This window comes from Electrona antarctica (assembly GCF_951216825.1).
Source record: "Electrona antarctica genome assembly, chromosome: 14".
NCBI lineage: Eukaryota > Metazoa > Chordata > Actinopteri > Myctophiformes > Myctophidae > Electrona > Electrona antarctica.
This window is the reverse complement of record NC_136795.1, coordinates 20980501-20998028: the sequence shown is the minus strand read 5'-3', so window position 1 is coordinate 20998028 and position 17528 is coordinate 20980501. Positions and strand designations below refer to the sequence as shown.

Sequence of the window (17528 nt, the reverse complement as noted above, 5' to 3'; positions counted from 1 at the left end):
ATCTGCTATTTCCGGTGCAGGGCACCGTCGTACGGTGGAGTAGGCCTATGACTTGAACATTTTGGGTTTTTGTGGGGCATACCATTCCGGCTCAAAATCCCTGCGCCACCCTGCACCCCCACCCCTACTCTCTCTCTATCTCTCTCTACACTGTAATCTATCTTAATCCCTCAGTTGTTGTTTTTTTCCCCTCTTTTCTAATCCCTTCCAAAGAGCTTTTTGGTTCCTGACCAGAGCCTCCTGTCCTTCTGGACACAGTGTCTTTGTGAGGATGAAGCTGTTGACAAGTGGCATCAGCCCTCGCCTCACTGTTCACACACTTTATGAAAGATTGAACGCATAAATAATTGAAACAAAGACGGCCCTATATATACAATATGAATGATAATAATAAATGCAGAGCACAGAAATCTTTAGCAGCTGTGGACGGGTCACCACCAGACTCAGTCTGAACAGATTAGTAATCTAGCATCGACTTAATTCATTGCCTTCCTCTTTAGCCCCAGTATTTTGTCTGTCTTACTCACAATGTTGACCCCTGTGTATTTTTTGTTTTGTTTTGTTTGAATGCTGTGTAAAAAGCTATTAATAGTGGGATTACGGGAGCATTGTGATGACTCAGTGGGAGAGATTAGGGCTTGCATGCATGTGTATCATTAAAGGGACACTTCACCCCTTTTGCAAAAAAATATATGTTAATGACGTTTACAAGATTTAGAACACTTTCCTGGGGGTCTTTATGTGTGTAATATGTGGTTTTAGATTTTAGCAGTGAGCCCAGTGTCTCTGATGTCATCGACACTGGGCTCACTTCCTTCCTGGACTACAATTCCCATAATGCTTTGGTGCACTGCTCCTCCTTGTGGATAGGGGGAGGGCTGTTTTACTTAGACAACATGTAGTCCAGGAAGTAAGTGAGCCCAGTGTCCATGACATCAGAGACACTGGGCTCACTGCTAAAATCTAAAATATCTAAAACCACATATTACACACATAAAGACCCCCCAGGAAAGTGTTCTAAATCTTCTAAACGTCATTAACATACTTTTTTCTTTGCAAAAAGGGTGAAGTTTCCCTTTAAGGCGTAAAGATTATGTATTTTTATATTGCGTATAGTAGACTACAGTGTTATTTGTTAATGAATGGCTGGGAAGAAAGTAATGGGAACAGTGAAGAAAGCGCTACCTCACTGAGCAGACCGTTTATTCCTATATTTCAGCTGTATTTCGGAAACCTCATATGACCATAATTGTTACTTTTCAGGATTCAAATTTAAAAATGGCAAAAGTAGATCTAATAGATTGAAACGTGCCGCATTTTGAGCTTTTGATCTGCTACTTTTCTTTTCTCCAATATTTTTGGCGTTTTTTGCCTTTATTGATAGGGTACAGTAATTAGACAGGAAAGGGGGAGAGAGATGAGGAGTGACACGCGGCAAAGGCCGTCGGGCTCGGGAGTCGGACCCGCGGCACGCCGTCCGTCTGGCTTGGCAGCCTAGGTGCCCAGACGGGCCAGGTCTGATACTTTTGATACTTTTGTGTGACGCTGTAGTGTGATTGACTAGGGCATTAGTCTACGAGAAATCACCAAAACAAGTTGGAGATAAGAGATTTCTGCGCGACAGCGACAATTTCCTTGTTCCTGGATGTGTTTGTGGACACTGACCAGGTGTGTGTTTCTCTCCTCTCTCTCTCTAGTGTCCGGTGGTAGCGAGGCGGCCTCACCTGGTGCAGGAAACCCCATCTGACGCAGGAGGCTTGTCACAGCATCCCTCTATGTACATAACATACTCTCAGCACATGTAGTGTAACCTAAAACCCTGTTCCACTCCCACGGAACCAACAACTCCCCCCCCCCCCCCCCAACCAACCAGCCAACCAACCAACCAACCATCCAACCGCACAAAAGGGAAAGCCAGTCTCGTCGTTCTAATGATAATGATAATGAACTTTATTTATATAGCACCTTTCAGAGCAATGCTCCAAAGTGCTGTACAGTACAAGGTACAAGTTTAAAAGCGAGAAACACAATGGGAAAAAAGACAAAAATATCAACAGTTTAAAAATGTACAGTCTCCTATAGAAAGGGTAAAAAACATTCTTTGTACAGGTGAGTCTTTAAAAGTGACTTGAACACAGGCACAGATGGTGCTAGCCTTACATGCACCGGTAGAGCATTCCACAATTTGGGCGCCCGGGCGGCAAAAGCCCGATCACCTCTGGTGACTAGGTTCGTCCTAGGGACCTCAAGTAGGGCCCTCTCCGATGATCTGAGGATGCGTTCCGATCTAGGTGGGGACAGCATTTCGAAGATGTAGGTAGGGGCCAGCCCATTTAGGGCTTTATATGTAAGGAGTAGAATTTTGAAATCGCATCTGGCGCTCACAGGCAGCCAGTGCAGAGTGGCAAGTACTGGTGTGATATGGTCTCGTTTCTTAGTGTTGGTAAGCAGTCGGGCAGCAGAATTTTGGATTAACTGTAGGCGGGATGTGGTTTTCTTAATAAGGCCGGAGTAGAGGGAATTGCAGTAGTCGAGGCGTGATGAAATGAGGGCATGTATGACTATCTCGAGGTCCGGAGGTGACAGGAAAGGCTTGATTTTTGCGATATTTCTTAGTTGGAAGTAGCATGATTGTACGACTGTTGTTACCTGTTTATTAAAAGTTAAGTCTGAGTCAAAAAACACACCGAGATTGCGGGCTGCAGGTGTAACATTTGAGGAAAGGGAACCAAGTTGTGAGTGTAATAGGAGAGTTGAAGTAGGGGGGCCGAATAAAATTATCTCTGTTTTGGATTGGTTTAGTTGAAGGAAATTCTGTGTCATCCAGGCTTTGATGTCAGAGAGACAGGCCAAAAGAGGTGACATGTTGCCGGAGCCGGGTTTTAATGGGAAGTATAGTTGGGTGTCGTCCGCGTAGCAGTGAAAGTTTATATTATGGGTGCGAATGATGTTGCCAATGGGGAGCATATAAATACTGAAAAGGAGTGGCCCTAGGATTGAACCCTGTGGGACTCCGCAGGTAAAGGGGGCCCGAGAGGAGGAGGCCTCTCCAATAGTGACAGACAAACTCCTACCCCTAAGGTAGGAGCTCAACCAGGAGAGTGCCAGATCATTAATCCCAACCCAGTGCTCCAGTCTCTCTATTAAAATGTGGTGATCAACCGTATCGAAAGCGGAGCTGAGATCCAACAAAAATAAAACTGAGCAGTCCCCAGAGTCAGCCGCAAGGAGTAGGTCATTTGTGACCTTTAAAAGAGTAGTCTCAGTGCTATGGAGGGTGCGGAAACCAGATTGGAATTTTTCAAACGTACTGTTAAAATTCATAAAAGAAATCAATTGGTTAGAAACCACTTTCTCTAAAACTTTAGATAAAAAAGAGAGTTTTGAAATAGGTCTAAAATGGTTTAAGATGAGGGGGTCCAAGGAAGGTTTTTTCAGTAGGGGCTGCACCAGGGCGTGTTTAAGGCTACTTGGGAAAACGCCTGTGGCCAGGGAACAGTTTAGAATTGATAAAATATCAGGGCCAATGGTTTCGAGGACCTCTTTCAGAAATGTGGTGGGGATGATGTCTAATGGGCATGAGGAAGATTTCATTTGTGATATTGTCTGTTGGAGTGTTGCTAGTGAAATTTGTTGAAATGAGGTGAGGCGGGACGGTAGTGGTGGACAGTTATCAGGGGCTCTAGGAACTGGGGGAAGATTCTGTCTTATTCCTTCAACCTTATTGATGAAGTGAAGGAGGAACTCCTCACACCTTTCTGAGGAGGCCTCCAGAGGCTGACTGGGCAGTGGGCTGATTACAGAGTTGATTGCATTAAACAGAATTCTGGAATTGTGGGAGTGAGAGGTGATGAGATTGGAAAAATAGCTGTTTCTGGCATCCTTTACTGCAGATTGATAACTGGCCATCAATTCCCTGAGATGGTCATGGGTTGAGGTGAGTCTATTTTTCTTCCATTTTCTTTCAGCCTTTCTGCATTTCCTTTTGATGTCTCTGGTCTGATCATTTTGCCAGAGCATGGATTTTTGCTTGGCGTATTTGATTTTAAAAGGTGCAATAGAGTCGAGGATATGTGAGCAGGTGCTGTTAAAATCATCAACTAAAATATCAACTGACAGTGGTGGGTGCATGGTGGTATTGGCTGTGGTAGCTGAAAAGGCCTGATGAAAGAGATGACTGGAATTGGAGTTGAATGTCCGGGATCGGGAGGATATACGTGGCGGAGGAGCAGGAGGAGGCAGCATGGTGTGGAAAAATACAGCTTTGTGGTCTGAGGGAGGAAAATCTAGAATATTTAAGTTAACCAGGGAGACGCCATGAGTGAGCACAAGGTCAAGGGTGTGTCCCAATTTGTGGGTGGGACCATTTACGTGCTGTATCAGGTTAAAGGATTCATAAATATTAATAAAGTCGGTAACAAACGTGGAGGAAGGACAGCAGACGTGAATATTGTAGTCGCCCGTCAGGATAACACTGTACGGCTGGGCCATAATAATTGATAAAAGCTCAGAGAATTCCTCTAGGAACCCGGCCACGCGTTTTGGTGGCCTATAGATTAAGGCACATAAAATAGGGGTCTTACCATTAATAATAAAACAAAATAATTCGAAAGTGGAATAGCTGCCAAAGTCGACAGGGGAGCATTTAATGATGTTTCTGTACACTATTGCTAGACCACCGGCATGGCCCAATCTAGGGTGGTTAAAATATGAAAACTCGGGTGGGCAGGTCTCTTTGAGAGTTGGAGAATCGCCTGGACCCAGCCATGACTCTGTAATCATAAATATATCTGTATTTGAGGACATAATAAGATCTCTGCAAATGAAAGACTTGTTTGTGAGAGATCTAACATTTAACAGGCACATAGTGAGAGGTGCAGTGACATCTGGTGGTGAGGTCCCACGTTTCTACACACCCTGCTTTAACAATCAGAGGTACATTCATTCACTCACTCACAGTACAATCAAATCGAGAGCTGGTGTCACAATAATACATGAAAGTAAAAGTTTATAAAGGTAAAATAAGGTGATAAAATAATAACAACCCACATTCAATACAGTAAAAATAAACGTAAAAAAAATAAAGACTAGGGATTCAAGTGCCTTGCTCAAGCAGTAACTCAAGTGTAGTTGTCAAGCAAAGCAGTGCACACTACTTTTACCAATCACCAATTGCCTGTTGATTTGTACCTGCACGTGAACAGACACAATGTAATGGGATTGCATGATGTTTGTTAGTCTAGTTCTCACCCTGATGAAGACCTTAACCGGTCGGAGCATGTTGGCAATTTGTATAGAATATACTTTGGTGTGATTTTTCCATGTTTCTTTTGTGCTTGCCTCTTCTTTTTAAGTGTACACTACCTATTGAATCCCCCCTGCTTGCTTCCCCTCAGATTTCCCCAGCCTGACCAACCTTCCGGTTGCGACCTCACACCCTGTCTTCAAGCCGTCCTGGAACTGAGCGGGGGGGGGGAGCCCGTTTTTGTTGCAGTGTTCAGAAACCTGGACACCGTGCTCGCCCCCACAGCGCGGATAACAGCTCCCTCCCCCCCCCACGGCTCTGTGTCTCATGGCAGAATGCCACGCCCATCTGAGCCTCTTGGTCAAGCTGGGATCTCTCCGCTCAGACGGCAGCTAGTCGTCGCATAATGCAATGCTCCCAGCACGTCACTCCGTGTGTGTGAGACCCTGAGCACCACACATACACACGCACGCACACACGTGCACTCGCACACAGTCACCATGTTGGCCCTTATGACTGCCGGTTCCGTCTTCTTCCCTGGTCTGTTCTTGCTGTCTAAGCACAGCCTGAAGCGCTTGTTGGGATGGAGCGAGGGAGATGCTGCCACTGTGTCTGCAAGGTAAGACCATGAGTTAACACACACACACACAAACATGCATGTGCACGCACACAGACACGCACGCACACACACACACACACACACCCACACACAATATTTTTTCAAAGAAAAATAGTAGATATGCAAGCTTGCAACGCTTGTAGATCTGCTTCTCTGGTGGGCCTGTGATGATATTGCAAGTGGGCCCCCTATACTAATTGGCAAAACACTACATTCGTACTTTAAAAGAATTATATACAAACAAAAAGTCATGGTGTTTTTTCACCTTGAGAAGTGAGTTTGAAATCGGTTTCCTGCTCAAGTGCTGACATTTGTACTATTGAGCTAATAGAGCCTGCCTGCTTGCTCAGGGGATAAATCTTGACCATCAGGTCAGAATTCCTGGGGGGGGGGACCCCAACAAAAATGAGGAAGTCTTTAACCGTCTTTAACCCTACTTCTTTTAGGTTTTAACCACTTAAATGTATGTACCGTTTTTCGCGGTCTACACCAAATAGAAATCATGTTGTGACACGTTGTGACAGCTTGTAGATCTGCTATTTTTGGCTAATGTTCCTCAATGCTGGTGTTCAACTGGTTTAAAGATACAAAATACATATCAAATGACCATTGACCAAATGCATATCAATTTGTGGGTCCTAGTTGACATGAATATGTTTGCTTTATATTAAGATGTCATTTAGGCTATACTGTCCTTTCAGTACTTTCAGTTCATACAGTGACGACACAAAGCATAATAATAGTATTGCATGTTGTGAAATTGGACACTGTAATAATTGGCAGGCCCAGGGGGCGCCCCGCGCCCTGCCCTGAGGCCTCCGAACCTCCTGGCTTCATGCCACTGCTGCTGAGGCAGACATCAGTAGACCTGATGGTGCCAATCTCTTCCTTGTTGTCAGAGTGGTGTCGTCCATCCAGGCTGTGATGGCTTCCTCAGCAGGATGCATCATCATGTCCTCCTGTAAGGACGTCATGAACGACCAGTAAGTATGACATAATGTTCCTGTACTCTTGTACTCTTTTCTCAAGTGGCCACAAGGTGAGTTTTTACTTTTCACCTGTTTTCTTGTTGTCACTTTACTGTTAAGCCCGGGAGTGTTGGGCACAGAACAAAATGCTGATCGCATTGTATATTGCTTCTATATCTGCTATGTTCGGCACCTGACACTGACACCATGATTTATATTTCCTCAAATGGTAATGCTTGTAATGTAAAAAATGTCAGAGCTAATTAGAGAGTGAGAGCCACTATGAATGAATGAATAAATTGTATTTGTATCATCATCATCATCCTTCGAGTGCCCTCGAGATCTGCGACACAAGCTGCTTCCACTGGTCTCTGTTGCTCATTGCCACACCAAGTTCATTCACAGTCAGTCCTGTGTCCCTACTCAGAACATCTGGAAATGTGAGAGGTCGTGTTCCTCTTGATGGGCAGGGTAGTCTCCACACAAGAATATCCGAAATGACCTGGTCTTTTGCTCTGTGGCAGTGTCCAGCAAAGCGGAGTCTTCTTTCTGCCACAACAACTGAGATGGGGGGGTGCCTCCATAAATCTGAGCTTTAGTGGGATGGTCCTTCCATGAGAGGTTCTGGACACGCTGCTTTACAGACAGCTTAAAAACAACAATCATGAACAACATCAAAACATCAAGAGCATCAGAAACAGCAAAACATAAAATAACAAAACATCAAAGACAAGTGAAAAAACAGTATTAGGAAAAACACTTGACATACAAATGTGTTTTTAAAAGCTGTTTAAAAGGGCACGGACTCTGGAGAGTATCTCTCTTTGCTCTCTCTCTCTCTCTCTCTGTGTCTCTGCAGATCTTTGTGTTTGTTTACTTTGTGCAGCATGTGGCCACATGCAAGTGTGCGCCCATAATTGAAATCGTATCCTCTCGTGGCTTACATTGTCTCCTCCCACCTAATCTAATTCAAATCTCAGCCTAATTAGCCGGCAGTGACAAGGGCTATTTTAGTGCCTCTAAGATGGTCAGAGAGCGAAGGGGGGACTCTAATCTGTCAAAGCAATGAGTACAGGACTGTATGACCAAAGTCCCAAACCAGTAAGAGATAGACTGAGTGAGCGAAGGAGGATTGATGGGCCCATGGCGAACAAGGTTGGGCGGGGTGGTTGATGGGCCCATGGCGAACAAGGTTGGGCGGGGTGGTTGGCGCGGGGCGTACTGCCGGCTGGGACCCTCATTTCCCAGTCAAAGCGGAGAGGACTGACTGGAGCCGCCATGCGCCATTTGATTAACAAATCACTGCAGCCTTCGTATAAGAACGCCCTGGTCACATTTTGAACCCTATGGAATGCATCAATCATATTTTGTGCTGCATGTTGTGTACTGCAGTGTGTGTGTGTGTGTGTGTGTGTAGGTGTGTGTGTGTGTGTGTGCGTGCGTGCGTGTGTGCGTGCGTGCGTGCGTGCGTGCGTGCGTGCGTGCGTGCGTGCGTGCGTGCGTGCGAAACACTAACATTGCATTGTCCTGAGTTTGATCTACTGTAGATGTTCCTTTCAATGCTGTATTTTTGAGTGGTGCAACCACTCCCTTATGGAGCTATGTGTGTGGCTGGCTGGGTAGCTGGCTGGCTGGCTGGGTGCGTCTGAGCACGAAAACAGCATGGTTGTTTTTCACCACCTGTGCGCAACCTAACACACACACAAACACACACGCACATATTAACTGTATATATGATGATTTCGGGTGTCCCAGTACAGTACAGTGACAGTACAGTACAGTAGAGGGTACAGTAGAGGGACCCCTCTGTCATTTCTAAACCGTTTGTAAAGCCCCCCCCCCCCCCCTGGTCTCTAGAGCAGTGGTTCGCAAACCTTTTAGCTCGAAACCCAAAAGAGAAATGAGACTTTGCCCGGGACCCAAACAAGTGAAAATAGAAGATCTACAAGCCTTTGTTCAGTCAGCCCCCCTGTCCAATATTCAGGTCCATTACCCTCCCCCTGCATTAGTTTCTTTATTATTGTATTGTTAAAATAATTAGCTGGAGGACCCGGCACTAAATTTGATTCGCAGGTTTGACAGCATCTAACGCAACATCTCCCGGCGGATTCCTCCATCTTTCACTCAATAGGGACTGCTCCCATTGCAAATTGATGATGTAATTTGTCCACGTGTGGTCCAGCCCTATGGAATGCATGTGCTAATAAAAGAATTATACTTCCTAAGGTTAATATGAGCATCAAAGGATTATCTTAAATATTAAAAGCACATGGATTCCATACACATTCCATAGGGCTGGACCACACATATGCTTAAATGACATCATCCGTATTGAGTGAAAGATGAACTATTTCTAAAACAAATGTTTAAAAATGATATAATATATATATAATATATATATAATATAATATATATATATATATATATATATATATATATATATATATATATATATATATATATATATATATATATGTATATATATATATATATATATATATATATATAGAGAGAGAGAGAGAGAGAGAGAGAGAGAGAGGGCAATTATAATGTCATTCATTGCCAGATTAAATACCTAAATTACCATCCAGTGCCAGGCCTTTTTTGTATTTACTTACCTTTTAAGTAGTAACAAAATATTCATCTTCACTACGATCGCACACCGGACCATTGATAATAAGAGAGCCGTTCGCTGCACGTTCGTAAAAACAAAAACTTCTGTTCAATAGTTAGAGTCCATTGAAAATTGAATGGTGGTCACAGCTGCTGAGACAACAAGGCAGGAAGCAGGAGCAGATGACCGGCAAGTCAAACCTTTCCTTCTCTTTTTCTCCCTTCCTCTTCCTTCTCCTCAGCCACTGGCTGGCCAACGGCTACATCCTGTTCGCCACGCCCTACTTCGCCTACGACATCTACGCCATGTTCCTGTGCTACTGGCACAAGCTGCAGGTCAAAGGTCACGGGGAGGACGACGGCTCCATGAGTGCCGCCGTGCCGGGCTACCTGCGGCGCGAGCTGCTCATGGTGCTGCATCACGTCTTCATGGTGGCCGGCTGCTTCCCCGCCTCTGTGGTCAGTACGGCGTCATCCCAAAACATATACCGGTTGTGATTGGCCAGTGCACTTGTGATTGGTCAGTAGCTACTTTGACTGGCAGTTGGGGCAAACTCTCACCCCAAAATAATATGATTCTGTGGCTATCGGGACGTAACTCGAACAGCGCTGAGTCGGCTCAACCGGACTTCGCAACGTTCGGTATGGCAACTCAGTCGCTTTAGCTCTCTCGTTGGTGCCTCATGTGGCTCAAGTTTGCTAGAGACAGCACGGCACCGTCGCGGTCAAAAACTATACTTTATTGGCCAAAAAACAGTTACCGTCCCGATTGATACTAATGAGCATTTGTGCCTGTCGTAGACATGCGCAGAGCAAGTTCAGTCAGGGAACCTCAGTTCAGTCGCTGCTGGCCGTTAATTGGGCCGCCTCAGCATCATGCTCTCATCCACATAATTCACTCAGCCAATCACACACTCACTCCATCTTCATACCGGCTACTTTAACAGGAGGTTTGCATTCCTCCTCCTGCTTGCTTGCTTGCTGCTGCCTATACTGTATACCTGCGCGCTGCTGTATACAACTGCTGCTTACCCACCTCCACCCCAGCTACCACCTGTCGTTTTGGATCTACTGTTTAGGTACGGGGGATTCGGAGCCCCTATGGTCGGGACTGATGCGCTTGATCTGAGTACCTAAAAAGCAGATCCAATACATCGCCAAACCATAATAAATATACTGTATTGCTCATCTATATTCAATAAATATATATTACATCCTTCTTGAGTTGTCTGACTGAAATTCAGGCTCTGTTCCATTCATTGGTGTAGCACATGCACAATAGCAGCGCCCTTGACCAGAATGGAACAGAGCCTTCGGTAACACCTGTAAAGGAAGTAGGGAATGGGCCTGGAAGTAGGAAGAGTTATTCTGTGTGCATAGAGCCTATAGTTTACACATACACAGAAACATCCTCAGTGTTTATTTAAAGTGCATTTAAGGGTCTGTAAGTCAGTGATTCTCAACCTTTATCATTCTCTCTCTGTCTCTGTCTGTCTCTCATTGTCTCTCTGTCTGACTTCCCCCTGCCCCTCTCTCCTTCCCTTTCTCCTCTTAGTTCTGGAGGCAGGGAAGAGGCGACTACTTCCAGGGCGTCTTGTTCCTGGCTGAACTCAGCACACCGTCCGTCTGTCTTGGCAAAGTCCTGATCCAGGTAAACACATGTGTCCACCAAACAAATAAACTTTTAAGATCTACAATCTCACAATGTGTCGCAATGTGAGCTAAAACGTTTGGGAACCACTGTCCTAGTCTCTTCTCCCTCCAGGCTCCTAAGCTGTGGTGTGGAATGACCTCTGACCTCAACCCCTCAGTCAAGACTGCACACTCACTTCCCATTGTCCACTGCAGTCTGAAAACTCACCTATAATATATATTTTTTGAGGGCTACACAGCGCCCCTACCGACCTGGCGCCCTAGGCGGAGAACTGTCTCGCCTGTACCAAAAAGGGCAGAGCCTGTATGTTGTTTACTTGTTCACATTTTGTTGAGTATTATTTAGATAGCATGTTTTCTTTGACAGATGGTGAAATTATTTCAGAATCTGCGTTGTCTTTGGGAGTCTTTCTCAAATGTTATCATTTCAGTCACTCCCAGTACGGTATATATTAGGCCACGGATCCCCATAACAACTCTGAGTGTACAAATGGAACCAAATGGACTGTTACGGGTCTGTTTGGTTCCATTTGTACATTATTAGAGTTACAGACCTGTAAGAGTCCATTTGGTTCCTAAACTATCACATCTAGCTGGGGACCCCTTGAAAATGTGGCGGTCCCCACTTTTAGCACCACTGGTCTTTGTTTTTTCTCTTTCTCTCCATTCCTCAATTCTGTATGTATTGCTCTCACTCTCCCTCTTAGTTTTGTTTATTAGCACATTGTAATATGAAATAGAAATAATACATGTCAAAAGAAAACAAGTTATTGTGCAATGAAAAGGAAGGTTATTTAGAATCCTTTCCTTTGTATGAGAGATCATTAAAAAACATACATTAAAATGTCAATAAGAACAATACAAAATAATACAAGCTTACAAGGGGACCAGCAGTGCGATCAAGAAACGAAAACAAGAATTAAAACAAATGAGTAAGAATTATGTCTCACATGTTTTCATATCTCTCTCTCTCTCTCTCTCTCTCTCTCTCTCTCTCTCTCTCTCTCTCTCGTCAGTATAAGAAGCAGAACACTCTCCTTCATAAAGTGAACGGTGCTGTCATGCTGGTCACTTTCTTCAGTTGCCGAGTGTTGCTTTTCCCTTACCTCTACTACGCGTACGGCAGGTATGTCCTCTGTCCTCCTCCCTCTACTGTGTGTGTGTGTGTGTGTGTGTGTGTGTGTGTGTGTGTGTGTGTGTGTGTGTGTGTGTGTGTGTGTGTGTGTGTGTGTGTGTGTGTGTGTGTGTGTGTGTGTGTGTAGTGTATCTGTCACTCTCTCCTCTATCAGTGTCAGGTTCATCTCTAGTTTAAATGTACAGTATATACATGGGCCTACTTAATTTATATTCCATCACATGATGACGTCGGACTCGAACAACTGATCTTTATTTTTTTTAACATGACTCCTTCGACTAGATTAGGTCGGGGGGTCACAACTGTAGAATGATTGTGTGTGGAGGGCCGCACAGCGTGCACAGTATGAGCATAGGGTGATATATGTCCATACAAATATATGCTATACCTTAGAATAGACCTATTTGACAGAACGAGCGTCAACGAGCACTAGCTGAAAATACAAACACACACACACACACACACACACACACACACACACACACACACACACACACACACACACACACACACACACACACACACACACACACACACACACACACACACACACACACACACACAGACAGACTGCAGGAGTCTGTCTAATTTCTCTCCAAAAGCCCTTGAATATGATATAATATAATTTAGGATTTCTGTCATTATGATAATCTAGCACTTTATATCGCACACATCATAACTGTAACTTTCATAAGCTCTCATTTCATAAGCCGCATTTGGCCTGCGGGCCACCAGTTGAATACCCCTGGCCTACTGAGTGGGACAGGCTTACAAAGCATTTTAGCGTTTATTGATTAAGTATCATCATACACTGTACATCAAGCAATATTGAATGTCTCAATTAGCCCTTCACTAAGTCCCCCCCAACCCATCCTTGTCCAATAGGCATGTTAGCAGTGAAGAAAGCTTGACCTGCATAGCAACCGTTGCTAAACTATTTGGATTGGCATTGGACAATCGCTTTTTGGGGTGGGATTTAGTGAAGGGCTAATTAGATGCTGAGATTTTGTTTTATGGTTCACATGGCACACGCACACACACGCACGCACACACACACACACACACACACACACACACACACACACACACACACACACACACACACACAGCGAGAGTATACAGCAACAGCATATAGACATGGAGAGGGAAATATTTGTCCTATTTGTTTAAACGTTATAGCCAGTGTTGTTAATGACTACCCTCAACTTAGCCTCGCCCGAATCTGACATGAAGGCCCTGGTGGTAATGTAATCACCTACATACTTAATACAGGAGGAGCCGCCGGCCTTCTCTCTGACAAAGTTGTTGCCAGGCGCCATTATAAATGATGATGTCATAGAGGCTGTAGTCGCACGCAGTGTCTCTGCCAAAGATGCTCTACTCCAGCTCTACTCCAACTGGTGCGAACCAGTTGGAGTAGAGCTTGCGGTGCTGTTAGGGATATTTTCTGGTTAAGACAAACGACAACTAAATTCTTTAAATTCTGTAAATAATCCTCGCTATAGAGTCATTAACAGGGGTCACCCTGTCTACCCAGCTGTTTAATAAACAGAAAATACATTCTCAGGTGGGACACCAATTTCATCCAATCAGGAGAGAAAAACTATTTATCAGCTTACATACTTAATTGTGTTCCAGTTCCAACTTTGTTTGCTAATATTTTTGTGTCATCACTTCTTGTTTATCCTGTATCCTGTATGAGTTCTCTCGATTGATTGCATAACGTTGATATTCCCTAAAGAAGACCTTACAACACGAAATGTTGGTTTCCCTGTTAAATACATTTCCAGCATCGTGGCTACGAGTGTGCAGCCTTTTTCTTCTTTTTCAACGTTGATATCCCGATGTGAAAATGTATTTTCTGTTTATTAAAGAGAGGGAGAGACAGCTGGGAGACCCCTGTCACTTACTAAATTATTACTTACAGCACCTTTAACTCTGAGCGTGTACAAATCGAACCTTATGGGTCCATTTGGTTCCATGTGTACACTATCAGTTCAATTAGCACTCCGGATTTTTCTGCACAGATTACAGCCATTTAAACATATCCACGATTAAATCTGTACAGAAAGCATCAATACAGAAGTAGAGGAGCTAATGAACGGAGCAACAATAGTAGTTTATTGTTAACATTTCTAATTGTTAAAGGACAACTTTGGTAGTTTTCAACCAAGGTTCATGTTTTAGATTGTTATTAGAGAAAGTAAAAGATGGGTGTTAATTTATTTCTTTATTTTTCATTTGCTGCTTTCTTTCATTTTAGCGATTTTTTTTAAATTAATATTAGTCCTACTAGACCCCAGGAAATGAAATCTGGCCACAAAAGATACCCATACTGTGTGTTGTAGGCTCAATATGTCAGTTTGTCACCTCCCCCTTCACACTCAATTGATCCTGTGATCTTTTGTGGCCAGATGTAATTTTTTGGGGTCTAGTAGGACTATAGTAAATAATAAAAATATAAATCACCATAATCTTTTGTAAAGAAAAATACATATTTAGCCCCATGTTCGAATGCCCCCGACCCCTGTCAAAATAGCTAAAATCGCTAAAACAAAAGAAAGCAGCAAATCTTTTACTTTCTGTAATAACAATCTAAAACATGAACCTTGGTTTGAAAACCCAAAGTTGTCCTTTAAGATTGCACATTTACCGCACTGTCCGCACATCATTATAGCATAATAGTCCTTGAGTATTAACACTATCATAATAAATAGGCAACATATTATGTTGACATGCTACAAGTTTATTTGGGTGTAATACCAAAATAATAGTATAACAAAAACGTGGACCACCATGTTGACTATGGGAAACACTGCTGACTAATGTTAATGACAAGGTTTAAAGGTTAGTGATTGTCCTTGCGGGTGACTATGTATGTTTTATCTGAGTTGTGGAGTGATGGCTTACAGGAGCTTGACCAGGCTAGTTAGGTTATAAAAAACAGCGCGGTTTTAACAACAGCACCCCCTTCTGGCTCTTTGGCAGGTACGCCTCCATTCCCTTCTATGCTGTGCCCTTCGTGGCACCGTGGCAGTGCAACCTGGGCTCTGCCTTCCTCATGGCTCTACAGCTCTACTGGTTCTGCCTCATCTGCAGGGGAGCTTTCCGTCTTTTCACCAGAACGTCACGCTCCCCGCCCTCCATCAAGGGCACCGGCGGCGGGGACTGCCACCTGACCGCGGCCAATGGCTACAACGCACATGGAGGATCGGAAAGAGAGACTGACATGCACTGAGGGGGAATCGGCACAGAGGGGAGAGTGCGGTGGGAGAGAGAGCGGGGCCTCAGGGATAGGCCGATAAATGAAGGCTTAAAGCCAGGCTTATACTTCACCGTGTGACGCTGTCATGTGCAGAATAAGGCTGATTTATAAGCTCTCATTGTGTCGCATCTGCGATGCGCTGAGAGCTTATAGATCTGCTATTTTCTGTTTGCAACGCTGTTGCACAATGGAGCATAGGCTATATTAGGCATTGGTCTGTGGGGTGAAACAAAATGGAAGGAACTGGCGACGAGCTGAGTTCAAGCACTGGACCTGTCCGATAAACACGATACACTGGCGGACAGGCGAGCCTCTCTTCTCCTCACAGGCGTGCCTCTCTGACCCTCTTAGTCCACAGAAAAGACAGAAGTGAGATAGGAAGAGAGGGAAAGTAGAAGATGGAGGAGAGAGAGTCAAAGACAGAGGGCGAGACAGACACTTTTAAGAGATACAGACAACCAAAAACTGTCTTTAGCACGAGGAGGGGTTGGACTAATGTATTAAGAACATCATAAGAGCCTTAGAAGTCCTTTGTGACGGTGTGTGTGTGTGTGTGTGTGTGTGTGTGTGTGTGTGTGTGTGTGTGTGTGTGTGTGTGTGTGTGTGTGTGTGTGTGTGTGCGTGCATGTGTGCGCGTGCGTGCGTGCGTGCGTGCGTGCGTGTGCATGTGTGCATGTGTGCGTGTGCGCGCACCTGTGTGTGTGTTTGTGCGTTGTTGTGTGTAGGCCTATAAGAGAGAGCTCTGAAGCTCTCGGGAAGAGCTTTGCAGTCCCTTGAAGGGAAAACTGCCCGAGGACATAACACGGTTTAGGATATAGATATTAATACAGTTCACTAGCTTTTATTTAAACAGGTGAGACGCTCTTAGGAGAGCGATGTCGGTGAAAGGTTTGCCCCCAGAACTTAATGTTTAATTTTGAAATGATTAACTAAAGTTTAATTGTGAATCAATTTGTGGCATAGGCCTAATGTTGCTGTGACCACTTGACTTGCTCAGCTTCTCCGAGAGAAGTGTTAAAAAGTATAGTTGGTTTATGTTTTCTCCCACCCACCTTTATATTCTGATGTTGTCGCTTTCTTTTATTTATTTTGTTAATTTAAAAAAAATGTGCTTGGATTCTTTTTTTTTATGTACTTTACAATTAAGAAAAAAGGAAAATGATGGTAAATACTTATGCAACCTTGCTCAGTTACCTATATAGACATGAATATTAACCACTTAAACCCTATATACTTAGTTGTATGTCAAATAGCAACAATAGGCAATCTACAAACTCAACATCGCAGTGCAATGTTGTGAGCTGGTAGATCCACTATTTTTGCTGAATGTTCGCATACTTTCATCGAATGTTCGCCTATTTTTGCCAAATGTTCACCCATTTTCGCCGAATGTTGATCTATTTTCAAGGAATGTTCAGCTATTATGACATGCCCAGAATAGGGACGCTGGGGTTCATATGGTTAAAGGTTGAAGTGGACTGGATGCTACTTTATAGTGTTGCTGAAAGCACTGCAGTCAGGCACTCTACCACTCAGTATGGTGCCTGGACTAAGACAGCAGAATTGAACTAAAGTTCACACAGTACATTGCAAAACGGATACATTATAGTATCAAATTATGATACCCAGCTATAATACGATACTGCTAAACAGAGAATTTTAATGCTAAGAGCAACAGATACTATAAAGCCAGAGTTATACGTGTTTGTGTGCTGCCTGCACTGCACACAGAAAATAGCAGCTCTACAAGCCCACGGTGCATCACGTTGCGCCATGTTGTGAGCTTGTATATCGGCTGTTTTCGGCGCGCAACATCAGCACACACCTTAGTAAATTGCCCATGCCCATGTGCCACAAGCCTAAGCAAAGCGAAAGTGCCCATGAGTAGTCCTACTTGTACAAAGCCATTAGTGACATTAAAGTTATAATTATAATGGATCAGACAAAATTATCATCCTCTCACTATATTCTTTAACCCAAAGATCTCAAGCTTTATGTGCTACATGTATATCCTGCTGTTCATAAACTCA

At 43.9% G+C, this 17528-nt stretch overlaps 1 protein-coding gene across 1 annotated transcript; it reads left to right on the top strand.

Moving 5' to 3' along the window:
* Positions 1-5745: 5745 nt before the first annotated feature.
* On the top strand, positions 5746-15471 carry LOC306937062 (ceramide synthase-like; the record flags this gene model as incomplete). The annotated part of the gene is made up of 6 exons (XM_079520736.1): positions 5746-5864; positions 6764-6847; positions 9688-9904; positions 11001-11096; positions 12115-12224; positions 15222-15471. 6 exons carry the CDS (start codon positions 5746-5748, stop codon positions 15469-15471), a joined length of 876 nt encoding a protein of 291 aa, XP_079376862.1.
* Between the last annotated feature and the right edge of the window lie 2057 nt (positions 15472-17528).